Here is a 13,150-nt window from a genome sequence, read left to right as displayed (position 1 = left end):
CTGCTGTGATCATGTGATTTTTGTCCCATATTGTTTGGTGTATTACATTTATTGTTTGTGAATATTGTACCATCCTTGCATCATTGGGATGAATCCCACGTGATCATAGTGTATGATCTTTTTAATGTATTTCTGAATGCAGATAGCCAGTATTTTATTGAGGATTTTAGAATATTTGTTCATCAGAGATATTGACCTGTAGTTTTCTTTCTTTGTTGTGTCTTGACCTGGTTTTGAAATTAGGGTGACGCTAGCCTCTTTAAAATGGTTTGGGAGTCTTCCCGTTTCTTGAATTTTATTTGGAATAGTTTGAGAATGAAAAGAGTTAGCTCTTCCTTAAATGTTTGTTAAAATTCACTTGTGAAGCCATGAAGTCCAGGGCTTTTGTGTGCCAGGGGTGTTTTAATTACTGCTTCAATTTCACTAGTTATTATAGGTCTTTTCAGGCTTTCTGCTTATTATTGATTCAGTTTTGGCAGATTGGGTGTTTCGAGGAATTTGTTCATTTTGCCTAGGTGACAGGCAGCAAATACAGGGCCCACAGGCTGAATCTGGCCCTCCACCTTGTTTCTACCCAGCAGCAGCGCTGAGCTCTCACTTAACTGTTAAGCAGTACTTACATTTATACAGTCCTAAAATTGCATTTGGCCCTTTGAAGGCAACGGCGAAGTTAATGGGCCCCTGGTGAAAATGATTTTGATACCCCTGGCCTAGTTTGTCAAATTTCTCACCATACAGTTGCTCATAGTAATTTCTTACAATCCTTTGTATTTTTGTTGTTTTGGTTGTAACTTCTCTTCTTTCATTTCTAAAATAATATTTGGGTCCTCTCTGTTTTTTTCCTGATGAGTCTGGTTAAAGGCATGTCAATTTTGTTTAACTTTTCAAAGAATCAGATCCTCCTGGATTTATTGATCTTTTGAATTTTGTTCTTTTTGTATCTGTGTACTTTAATTCTGCTCTGATCTTGATTATTTCCTTCCTTCTACTTGTTGTGGGCATTGTTTATTTTTGTTTCTCTATTTCTTTTAGATGTAGGGTTAGGTCATTTATTTAGGATTTTTCTGTCTTCTTTAGGTAGGCCTCTTTTGCTATGAACACCCCTCCCAGGATGTGTCCCATAGGTTTTGGGTTGTTGTATCTTCATTTTCATTTGTTTCCAGAAACTTTTTGATTTCTTCCCTTGATATCATTGTTGACTCATTCATTATTTAATAACATGTTATTTATTTGGTCTCCATATGTTTGAATGTGGACTTCTTTAAGTAAGTCTTATTTTTGCATGCTTCATCTCATAGTATATAGACATGTACACTATGTAAATTGCTGTATAATATTCAATTTTGTGAATGTGTACTGTATCCATTCTAGTTTTTTAATGTTTTTGAATTTTCAAACAATGCTGCCATGAACATTTTTACGTTTGTCTTGTAGTGTACATGTGTGCACGTTTCTCAGGTATATTGCTAGAGGTGAAATTGCTAAATTGTAGGGTATACCTATATTCACCTTTCCCAAATGGCAGTCTACTTTCCCGCTAGTAGTATGTGAGTGCACATCCCTCTCCACAGTTGCTGTTGCAGACCTTAAAGTTTAAGCTAATCTAAAAGTTATGTGGCTTCAGTATGCATTTCTCAGACAGGCCAGTGAAGTCGAACATCTCATTTTTATATATCATTTAGTTGTCCCCTTTTGTGAAATGATCTCAGATGTTTTATCCATTTTTCTTTTGCATTGTCTTTTCCTTAAAAAAATATGTTTTATTGATTATGCTATTACAGTTGTCCTAATTTTTCCCCCATTGCCTTCCTCCACCTTTATGAAAAGCCGCCTTCTTCCTTAAAATAGTCCCTTTAACATTTCATGTAATAATGGCTTGGAGATGATAAACTCCTTTAGCTATACCTTGTCCGGGAAGACCTTTATCTGCCCTTCAATTCTAGTGATAGCTTTGCTGGATAGAGTAATACGGGTTGAATCCTTGCTTTTCATCACTTTGAATATTTTTTTCCAGTCTCTTCTTGCCTGCAGAGTTTCTTTTGAGAAATCAGCTGACAGCCTTAATGGAACTCCTTTGTAGGTAACTCTACAAAGAGCATTGTTTACTCATCCATCTTTGTCTTTTCCATTGGGTTTGAAAGATTATATTTTTGATATAAGCTCTTGGCCAATTATGTGTATTGCAAATACCTTCTCATCCTTGTAACCTTCATTTTTGCTCTCAGTGAAAAGGCTAGAGTTCCAGGCAGCAGAATAGTATATGGAATTCATCAAATTTCATTTTTTTATGAATTGTTGATAAGAGAATTAATATATTATTAAATATTAAGGTTAAGATATATTTTTATTTGATTATCTTTACCATGATTAATATATAAATTGAATGATTAAATATTTGAACCTGTGAGGCTATTTTTTCATATGCCCCTCTTTTTTCCTCTAGGTGCTCATGGAACACATGTAGCTAGTATAGCTGCTGGACATTTTCCAGAAGAACCTGAACGGAATGGTGTAGCTCCAGGTGCCCAAATTCTTTCAATCAAGATTGGTGATACAAGATTGAGCACTATGGAAACAGGCACAGGCCTTATAAGAGCTGTGAGTGTTTGTGAGGTGTTGATTTAAAGGTTAATAATTGATGATCTTGGATATTTTTAGTTTTATTAAGTTAAAATACTTTATACTCTGGGCTTACCAAGAGTATTTTTAAATTGTTTTTATTAAAATTACTAGGATTGGAAAATACAAAAATATTATTTATGTTATACTTCTCATTTGTAGTAAGTCTTCTAGCAAGCTATTTTGAGATACTTTAAAGAAACAAAATAAGCCCCTTAGGCAGCTTGCTCCTTCAGCCTAAGAAGAATTTAACTAATATTCTACATTTGATTTTAACATATGAATTATATTTTATTTTAGTTTTTTTAGAATTTAGTAAGAACCATTTCATTTCCTCTTCCTCTCCCCTACTCCATTCTGCAAAAACTAGTTTTGTTTTTTATAGATTCCTTACTATATTCTGACTATAGACTATATTCTGTCTATATCTGCCTCTTTAAAAATTTATTAACCATATGCCTAGAAGTAACTTATATTTTCAGATTTGAAGTAGAATATGATTGGTTAACTATGGGATTCTGTGCCTTTATTTTCCCACCCAATCATTTCTGTACATTGCTGCCTAAATTAGACTCTTCATTTTTTTAATAGATGATAGAAGTTATAAATCATAAGTGTGATCTTGTCAACTACAGCTATGGAGAAGCAACTCACTGGCCAAATTCTGGGTGAGTGTTCCTTGACATTTGTTAGCCATAGAAACTTAGCTAATGAAGCATATGTAATGCTTTTCATAACTGGATTGAAAATCATGATTGGAAAAAAGCAATTGCTGTGGTTAGATAACTGTATGTCTGCCAGATTTCTGGCTCTCATTCCAATGGCTCTTATTTCCTCTTACCCAGGAAGGCCCCACACCCCATTTATCACTAGAATTCCTCATCCACAAGCAGCCTAAACTCTTCCAGGTATAACTACCAGAAAAAACTCTATAGACTTGTGGAAACCTTGTCATTCCCTTCAAGGATCATGCACCTGATCTGCCAGACTTTGCTGGAGATACACACTGATCCGTTTTAAGTTGATGACCACAGATGTCAAATGTTTACACAGCATTATCTTTAATCACACTGCATTTACCCTTTGACTCCTATATGACCATTTTACACCTTTTCTTCTTGAAGACCTTCAGTGTCCTTCTCTTTCTTCCCTCACTAAAGCCCTCACCTCTTACTTTCTCAGAGAAAATAAAAGCACTCAGCAGGGGACCAATGCCCTTCCTATGAACTACTCAAATTCAGTCTTCTCTGCCTTCCCTATTGGATAATTAAAGAAGTGCCTGGGTCAGAAGTTGCTCAAGCACTTGCGATCTGATTCCGGTTTCCTCTCTCCCATCCTCGATTATCATCACTACACATACATTCTCTAGAGTCACCAGCTTTAAAACAGACACAAACCCTCTTCATTTTATACTGCTTTCACTCACTTTTCCAGCAGAACTTAGTTATGTATGAACACTTTCTGAGTCTCTTCCGACCCCTCCTCCCTGTGTCATCATCTTCCTGCTGCCACATCTAGTGGCTTAGTCTTGACCTCATGTTACTTTGCCTTGTTTTCTTTATAGTAATAACTTTGAAATTACCTTATTGATCACTTCCCCCAACTACCTGCTATCCAGTGTCTGAAATTCTTTAATAAACTCCTACCAAAACCCAATTTTACCAAGCCCAGACCCTTTAGTTTACTGTTATCAAATAATTTGATTTTTAAATTAAATTTACCAGTAGTACCAGATGACTAGTGCTACTAGGTTTCTTGCTATACATCCCTTTCCTGCCCTTCATTCAGGAATGAAGTCTTGCCCCTCCTTTGCTTTGGTATTTTACTTACATAAGTGTTTTGTTTTCTCATCCTGTTTTTAAATATTCATCCTTTTAAAGTCATCTTTGCCTAATTCTCTTCTTTTACACTGGGAGTGCCCTTAGCTCTATACCATTGTTACGTTGACTCTGTTTTCTTCATGGTCTAACTTCATCTCTTTTAATTCATGGCACTATGTTTTTCTTGTTTGCTATCAAGCTCTAACCAGATTGCTTATATTTTAAATTTTACTCTTAGGTTCTCCCTACTGGCTTATTTTCCCTTCACCTTTGTCACTAATCATAAATATATACATAGGAAACCCCCAAGGAGTTATTTCTGAATACGTTATTTCAAGTGGGGGATGAAAGTGAAACCAACCTATTTTCTCCCTACCCAATCACTGCTAATCATTCAGTATTTGCTTCCAGTCCTTTTGTAGTTTTCTCCGTATATCTAGCATTTCTCCACATTTAACCTGACCTCATAACTGTTTCCCAACACTAAAACCCAACTAGGGTGTATCTCCTGGAATGGCTATATCATGTCCCACCCGTGGTGGGTGGTACCAAAAGTTACTTAACCATGCATTTGAACAGTATTTTGGTATTATAAATACTTTGGTGATAGAGGCTAAGCATTTATAGTTTTAGAACGTCACCTGAGTGATTCTGTTGCACACTTTCTTATTTATTGCCACTGCTTTACTTCTGCTACTTGGAACCATATTTTAGTCTTTTTTTTATAAGCCATATTTGCAAATATTTTCACATGATAATAGTAACAATATAGTTCTTTAAAAGCAGGTCAGTTTTTTATGTTCAAAGAAATTCTATCTCTTTCAGGAGAATTTGTGAAATAATTAATGAAGCAGTGTGGAAGCATAATATAATTTATGTTTCAAGTGCTGGAAATAATGGCCCGTGCCTTTCTACAGTTGGTTGTCCAGGTGGAACTACATCAAGTGTAATAGGTTAGTTTCCTGTTTTAGAAGTGGACTTGTTTCAAAATAAGGAAACAAAAAACCCATTAGTTAATTCAATGTTAATTGCATCTCTAGGTATACAAGACACTGTAAACCTTAAATAAACCCCCAGGAAACTGAAATCTGGTAGGGGCCTACTGATCTTGAATTTACAGTAGACTGAAGTAAATAGTTTAATGAAAGTGTAGACACAGTGCTAAGGGATACAAGAATGCAGCCACTTCTGATCTGAGAATTTAGGTGAGGTTTTCTGAAAGAATAGATGGGTTTGAGGGTTTCAGTCAGTAGAAACGATTGAGGAAAGGGCTTTTCAGACTAAGTGAACAACATAAATACACTTGCCTTTCTTTTTATTTATAGTGTATGACTACTTTTTTATAATATAGTTTACTCCTTTAATTTCTCTTGGGACATGCAGAAAGAACGAGGTGTGGAGGAAGGGAGCTTTATTAATGAGAAAAGCAGTTGAAATACATTTGTTCCATGAGTGTGACTTTTCTGCAACTTTTTTGGTCTTTACATATAGTGTGGTTTTGTCTATTCCAGTGTACTCTAGTGGAAAGAAATGCCCATCACCAAGAGTTCATGGGAAATATAAATAAAGAATTGCAGTCATAGTATGAGAATAATAAAGTTAGCTTACAAAACATGCAGTAGCTGCCAATTTTTGCAGAAAAATATTCTGTAAAATATAACCACAAAATATAAATGCTACCTCCCTTTCTTTTTAAATATTTAGTATGAGGAAGATGAATTAAGAGAAATATGTATGTAGTAAATGATGCCTAAATTTTTTTTTGTTTATTTGAGATCATAATAAGGCTTCTTGACATGTGTCATTGGGTATATGACTATAAAAACTATTTGGTCCCAAATAATGTTTCTGATGTATGTATCAATAATTGCATAAATATATACATATTATAGATATTATTGGTATGTAGATAATATAGATGTATATATAATATTTGGGTATCAAATTTTTTAAAAATTTTGTTTTAAATGAACAGTGATCTTACATATAAAGATAAGTATAAATATGTCATGTTTGTATTCATAGCTTCTACATTTTAAGATATAACTTTATGTAATTTAAAATTTCTTAAATAATTTTGTTAAATCATGTGTTAAGACAACAGTGATATATATCACCTACCAGTGATATATTCATTGCGTATTTCAGTGTTCTAGATATTTTAAGTATACACGAAAATGAAACAAAGAATAGATCTGAAAGGTAAAGATCCAAGTTAGTACTCTGCTGTAATACTCAGTGTTTTTGTTGTATTTTTATCCCCATAGTCACTGAAAATTTTAAACAAAATTTTACAAAATAATTGCAGCGTTATGTGGCAGTATTGTCAATCTAAATCCTCTTAACTCGCATATGTTTTACCCAGTCTTCTATTCTGAGTATGTGTATGTTGTAAAAAGGAATTAGAAGCTGGTAGACCTGGATTCTAAATTTTTTCTCTGCCAGTCATACATGTGAATTTTGTACCTTTTTTCAATCTCTTTAGTCCTTGTTTCCAAATTTCTAAAATGAAAGAACCAAGTTTAATCTCTGTATTGTGTTTCAGAATCTTACTAGACCCTTTTTGCATGTATTTCTGAAGACTAACATGTTATGTCTTTGTTTTTTTGCTCTTTATTTAGCCATTTTTGACTAGAGGGATGCTGCCAACTTAACGGGTAGAATTATCGATAGAATGGTCATTTAAAAATGACCAGTCAACTAATTCCTTTATTTTTCTAGTGTTATATTTTAAAGTTTAAAACACTTTTTTTATACGTCTACACACTTTCAGGTATGTTATTATTTTTAATTCACATAATAATCCTGATATTTTTACATCCCCAAATAAGGCACGTGGTATGTAATGTCTGCAGGTACATATAGCAAACTTTTCTTGATAATGTTTTTTTTGGGGGGGGGGGTTGTCTTTTTATTTTATGACAGAGCTGTGGCATAGGGGAATCAAGCAATTTACCCAAGGTTACACAGCTGAGTGAATAGTGGATAAAAATTAAGATTCATATTTTGTGTCCTTTTGTTAATGATGACAATCTATCCCACAGGTGTTGGTGCTTATGTTTCACCTGATATGATGGTTGCTGAGTATTCTCTGAGAGAGAAATTACCTGCAAATCAATATACGTGGTCTTCTAGAGGCCCCAGGTAGGTTGAGAGTAGGACATGTGGACTATTAAAAATATTTGGTCAAACTTAACATAGTGGGGTAAGGCAGAGTTTTGGTACTTTTACCAATCTTTTCTGTTAGTTTTTACTTTTGTTGCATTTTAATTTTGATTAAGAATTTCATCTCAAGGAAACTGATCATTAAAGAAGTAAAATATTGTTATTTTATTATTATATGTATATAACTATTCTGAGTATAAATTCTTAGGCCTATACTCCATATCCTTCATTTATGAAGATCTATATACAAAGAACTAGATGATCTACAGAAGTGAAGGCCTGCTTTGTGATACTTTTCACATTTGAACTTAGGTAAAACAAGAGCCCTAACCTTTTGTAATGTGTCACAGTTTTAGGCCTGCATACCCTGTGTTTATGATTTTGAAGTTATAACCTATTAAAACAATTTTAGGTACAATCCATAGTAGGCAAGTTCTATTTAATAAATGAAGTTCATCTATTTTAGTTCCCTGAAGCCCCTGGATGAACTATACTTACCTGTTTCAAGAAACTGATTATCTTTCTCAAGAGTTAATACTAAGTCCTAATTTTTATCATCCCTCATTATGATATCATTGGGTACCTTCTGGAAAATACAGCCTATTGTAATTCATTTTTTTATCTCTTTAGAGTTATTTTTTAAGAAGAAAATTGACTTTGAATTTATTTCAGCAAATATCTTACTGCCTACACAAGTCAAGGCATACCTAAACAGGTTGTGATCTGAGTTCACAATTCCACTGTAGGACAACGAGATTACATAGGTGGAAGCAATCATTTTCCTTTGAGTGCAACCCCTCAAGGAGGGGTTGGTATTGGAGTTGGCCTCGAAGTATGGATAGGATTTTCAGAGAAGAAGGAGGTTTTATATGTCAAGAATAGCATAAACCCAAAGATGAGCAGGTTTTTGTGGTTAATTTACCACTAAATTTACCAGGGTTTGTTTAATTTACCATTACCACATTATATCAAATGTGGTAATGGTAAATTTAATTCTCTGAGATACAGATGTCTTCCTAGCCTTGTCTAAGTAAGTTAAAAAAAAAACACCAAACTTATTTCAGTAGTTTATAACTGTCAATAAATGTAATGGATCTCCATGTGGTCCATGTACTGCTCTCAGCAGCCCAACTAACTGGCCTAAAACTCCACATCACTGAATAAGAGTGGCTAGGAATAAGACTAAGTTAAAGTTGGCAATAGTTGGTGTCTTTTGTATTTAGTTAATAAATGTATTAATTATTAAACTTGTCCTTTTCTAAAATTGATTTTAAAATGTTATTTAATCTTACAGTCAGTGTAAAAACAAAGTAGTAGAGAATATTTAAACCGGCCTTTGTTAGTCTTATTTGCACATAGTAGCACAGTTAAATAATTACTTTAAGAAAACGAGTTCATGAATTTTGAGGGAAGCTTGGATTGAACAGATAATGTTTCACAAACTAGTTTTTCTAAAGATTGAGAGACTTAGTTTCATGTTCACTGTAGCAAATACATGGTTTTAATTATTACGTCCTGAAATATAAAACATTGATTAATGATGACTAAATGTGTGTATTATATAGTACTATTTTTAAAGTCCTCTTTATCAGGGAACACTGTCAAAATATTGACTTCATGTCATATTATTTGCAAGTATAGCATTTATCTTAAAGGCAGATTACCAAATATCTACATAAACATGTTTTGAATTTTTGTTACATATTGTATTTTTGAAGAAAAATATCAATTGCTTTTTTATTCAAAGGTAACTTTTACATAAAGTTTATATAAGGTTTTTTTAAATCCTCACCATCAATAAACATATCCTGTTTTTCTGAAACAGGATATGTTTATTGATTTTGGAGAGAGAAGAAGGGACAGAAGAAGCCAGGAGAGAGAGGGAGGGGGGAGGGGGAGGGAGAGATATTACTCTAAATCTCATTATCTGTAATAATACTTCAGTGATGTTTTGATGAATAGCCTTTTAGTCATTATGTGCATAAATGGGAGATCACACTATTCAGGCCCTTTTGTCATTTTATAATACTGTATGTAATGTATGACATTCTTTACAGGTCAACAGGTATTTACCTCATAATATTTGTTTTAAGGTATTCACTAAAAGGAATGCCACTAACCCAGTTCAGTAGGGAGATATAATTTGTACTGCTTTTAGCTCTCTGTGTCAAATTATGAAACCAAATTGTACTAGTATTCCTACCCAAGACTAAAAATAATTTAGTCAGAGGAAGAATGGTAGAAAGGAGAGGCCAAAATTCTCTGTGGGGAATTTATGGCCACTCTTGCAGGTGAGAGGAAGTATAGTGTCCCTTTATGTTATTCTTTACATAGAGCAGAAGACAGATCTTGTGTTTGGTGACAATGCAGTAATCAACTTTATAGACTTTAACTGATTAAATCTTGCTTAGCCAAAACCCTAAACAAGGCAGCCCTGTTGACTTAAGCTGTCCAGTATGGCAACCCCTAGTCCCATGAGGATAGTATGAATTAAATGCACTGTGAATGCAAACTAAACACCAGATTTTTAGGACTTAGTACAAAAAAGAATATATTAACTCCTATTTTTCTATCAATTACACATTGAAATTATGTTTTGGATATGGTGGGTTAAATCAAAGATGTTATTAAAATTAACTTCACCAAATTCTTGTTACCTTGTCTTTTAATGAGCTTTTTAGGAAATACAGAATGACGTGTCCCTCTATTTCTATTGGACAATGTTGTATTAAACTTCAGAGAAAGGCAAAGCTTATACATTGTGGACAAGAGAAAAGTACATTTCTTAAGGAGTTTGAGCAGTGACATTTATTTATTTTTCCTCTGTGAATATACCTGATAACCTTTTATACCTAAGCCCAATACACACAGATTTATTTCACTTACAAGGGAAAAAAGTGCTGTTTAATGGGGAAATAGTTGTGCTGGATATTTTCACCACTGATTCGAATGACTGCAAATAGTCCATGGTATTGTGTTTGACCAGTGGCCTTGTTGTGAATGCCCATGTTTATCCAGTTTTAACCAATGTGAGCAAACTAATGGCTTTTTGTTCAGTGCTGATGGGGCCCTTGGAGTGAGTATCAGTGCACCAGGAGGAGCCATTGCTTCTGTTCCTAATTGGACATTGAGAGGAACTCAGCTAATGAATGGGACCTCAATGTCTTCTCCCAATGCATGTGGAGGTATTGCCCTGATGCTTTCAGGTAAGAATGTTTCTTAGAGCTGTACATGGTACTCATTCTAAATTTCCAATAAAGTGATGGTGAATTGTTGGCTATTCCTCACATATTTCAATTAGAATTTTCATTACTTTTCGTAATTAGATAGAAGTAGCATTGTAAAATGGATTTTAAATGTTATCATTTTATAATTTACCTTAGTCCTGGTTCTGCAAATCTATAATTTATTTATAAGGTTAGGTAAGTAGGTATTAAGTATCTGAACAGGTTTTTGTTTATGGCATTAAAAAGTTATATAGTAACCATAAAAAATAATTGAATAAGTTTATCATAGCTTATTGCAGACAGATGTTTTCATTTTCTGAAGTTCTTGTGGTGAGAAAATGTGGTAAATTGTGAAGTTAAATTTAAGGTGGAGAATAATTTATGTGATAATAATGATTTGGTTGTGTATTCATTCATTCAACAGATATATTTATTTATTGGCTGTTATGTCAAGCATTATTTTAGCTCTGGGGCTAAATTAGTCAATAGAACATGAAAAATACCTCTCCATGTAGAGTTTATATTACAAAAGGAGAATCAAAAAAAAAACCTGGAGTTATCTCTTGGGGATGGGCCCATGTAGCATAAACTTCTTCACCATGTGAGTGTTCTGGGAACCCATCTTTATAAGTGTATCTGCTGGCATGTTGTGAGAAGCTATATTTGGCTTCAGTGATTTTTTTTTGGAGACTTTTTCAACGTGTTTGCCCATTTCATGGTGGGTGATTTACAAGTGCATATGCCCACACTGTACTGAGTATTCAGCAATTTTTTACCAAAATTGGCATGGCCCACATGTCCCGCCTTCCCTATTCACCCAATCTTACCCCAAGTGACTTTTTGTTTGTTTCCCCAAATGAAAAAAGTATTCAAAAGGAAACATTTTGCCATTGTTGAAGAGGTGAAACCAAAAAATGGCGGAAGCACTAAAAGGCATCAAAATCAATAAGTTTAAAAATTGTTTTGAGCAGTGGTAAAAACATCTCGATAGGTATATTGAATCAAATGGAGAGTACCATGAAGATGATCGATGTTTAAACATGTAAGAATAAATACACAATTTTTAAATGAGTAAATTCCAGGTTTTGGGGGGTTCCCCCTGCAATCGCTGGGGGAGACAGACCATAAACAAAATGAGAACTAACTTATATTATATGTAATAAGATAGTGAATGTTGATATGAAGCAAAATGAAGTGGAAAGGGAAGTATGAATTTCTACAGTGGTGTGCAGGGGGCTTATAGTATTGAATAGGGTGGCATTGACATTGATTAGGACTCAAAGTTAGGGTAGCCAGACTATGGCAACAGTTGACAGTTCCACCTTAGAAGTGTCCCTGAATCTAATCTAATTCCCCGAACTATCTACCCTTATTTCTACTCCTATTCAACCTCACTAAATATTTTTTTCCTTTTTCATCTTTTTCTTTATTTAAACAGAATATTTCACTGCTTGCATTTTTATATAAAATAAAAACAAAACTAAAAGGAGCAAAGCTGATGCTAAATTAACCTCTTTTTAGATGTGAGTAATAGCCACTGATAAATACACAAACTAATGAAAAAATCCTTTTGTCTAATTAGAGGTACATTTCAAATACTTTTTAATATATATTTATCAAAACTGCTGACATTACAGTTGTTAGTCAATTATGTGCAATTGTTCACTGAACTAAAAATTAAGAATTTTTAAATTTTAACATTTTATTTTTAAATCATTTGAAAAAATAATTACAAATAGTAATAGTAAATATAAATCCTATAAATGCTTGTTTCAGCATTCCCAAATGTTAATCTCATATATAATGGCAAATGTAATAGAAAAAAATAAGAAATTAACATTGATTCAATGCTAATCAATAGGCCATATTTAGGTAGCCTCCAGTGGTTTTACTTATGTCCTTTTCTTGGTCCAGGATCCAGTTCTTGATCACATATTGCATTCTGTTACTGTGTGTCCTTAGTCACTTTTCATATAAGAGCATTCCTCAGTCTTTTCTTATGTTTCATAATCTTGAAACTATTGAAACTTATTTTCTAAAGTGTCTCTCAATTTGGGTTTATATGATATTTCTTCATAATTAAATTTAGGTTATGTATTTTGGGTAAAAATACAACAGAATTTCCTATTGTGTCCTTCTCAGGGCATCATATGAAGGAGCACATAATGTCAACATGTCTAATTACTGATGATTTATTTTAAAATGTGAATGTGCAAATATTTTATTTTTTGAAAGTATGTATGCTTATAATGGAAAGAAATAATTGAAACATGTGGCAGGGGGTATGTAGTTTCTCAGAATTCTTTTAAAATGTTTTGA

The 13,150-nt window shown here is 33.5% G+C and overlaps 1 protein-coding gene across 3 annotated transcripts in view; it reads left to right on the top strand.

Moving 5' to 3' along the window:
• TPP2 (tripeptidyl peptidase 2) overlaps positions 1 to 13,150 on the top strand; it is a 90,420-nt gene that overhangs the window by 29,367 nt on the left and 47,903 nt on the right. For all 3 annotated transcript variants that reach the window (XM_037065786.1, XM_037065788.1, XM_037065789.1), the window contains exons 7-11: positions 2,444 to 2,598; positions 3,211 to 3,287; positions 5,265 to 5,392; positions 7,484 to 7,583; positions 10,662 to 10,810. In XM_037065786.1, the coding sequence (XP_036921681.1) occupies positions 2,444 to 2,598; positions 3,211 to 3,287; positions 5,265 to 5,392; positions 7,484 to 7,583; positions 10,662 to 10,810 (609 nt within the window). The remainder of the gene's footprint in view (positions 1 to 2,443; positions 2,599 to 3,210; positions 3,288 to 5,264; positions 5,393 to 7,483; positions 7,584 to 10,661; positions 10,811 to 13,150) is intronic.

The sequence above is a fragment of the Sturnira hondurensis genome, unplaced genomic scaffold (assembly GCF_014824575.4).
Source record: "Sturnira hondurensis isolate 20B ecotype Veracruz unplaced genomic scaffold, ASM1482457v3 Scaffold0016184, whole genome shotgun sequence".
NCBI classification, from domain to species: domain Eukaryota; kingdom Metazoa; phylum Chordata; class Mammalia; order Chiroptera; family Phyllostomidae; genus Sturnira; species Sturnira hondurensis.
Note: the sequence above shows the minus strand (reverse complement) of the source record. Positions and strands in the feature narration are given on the sequence as shown.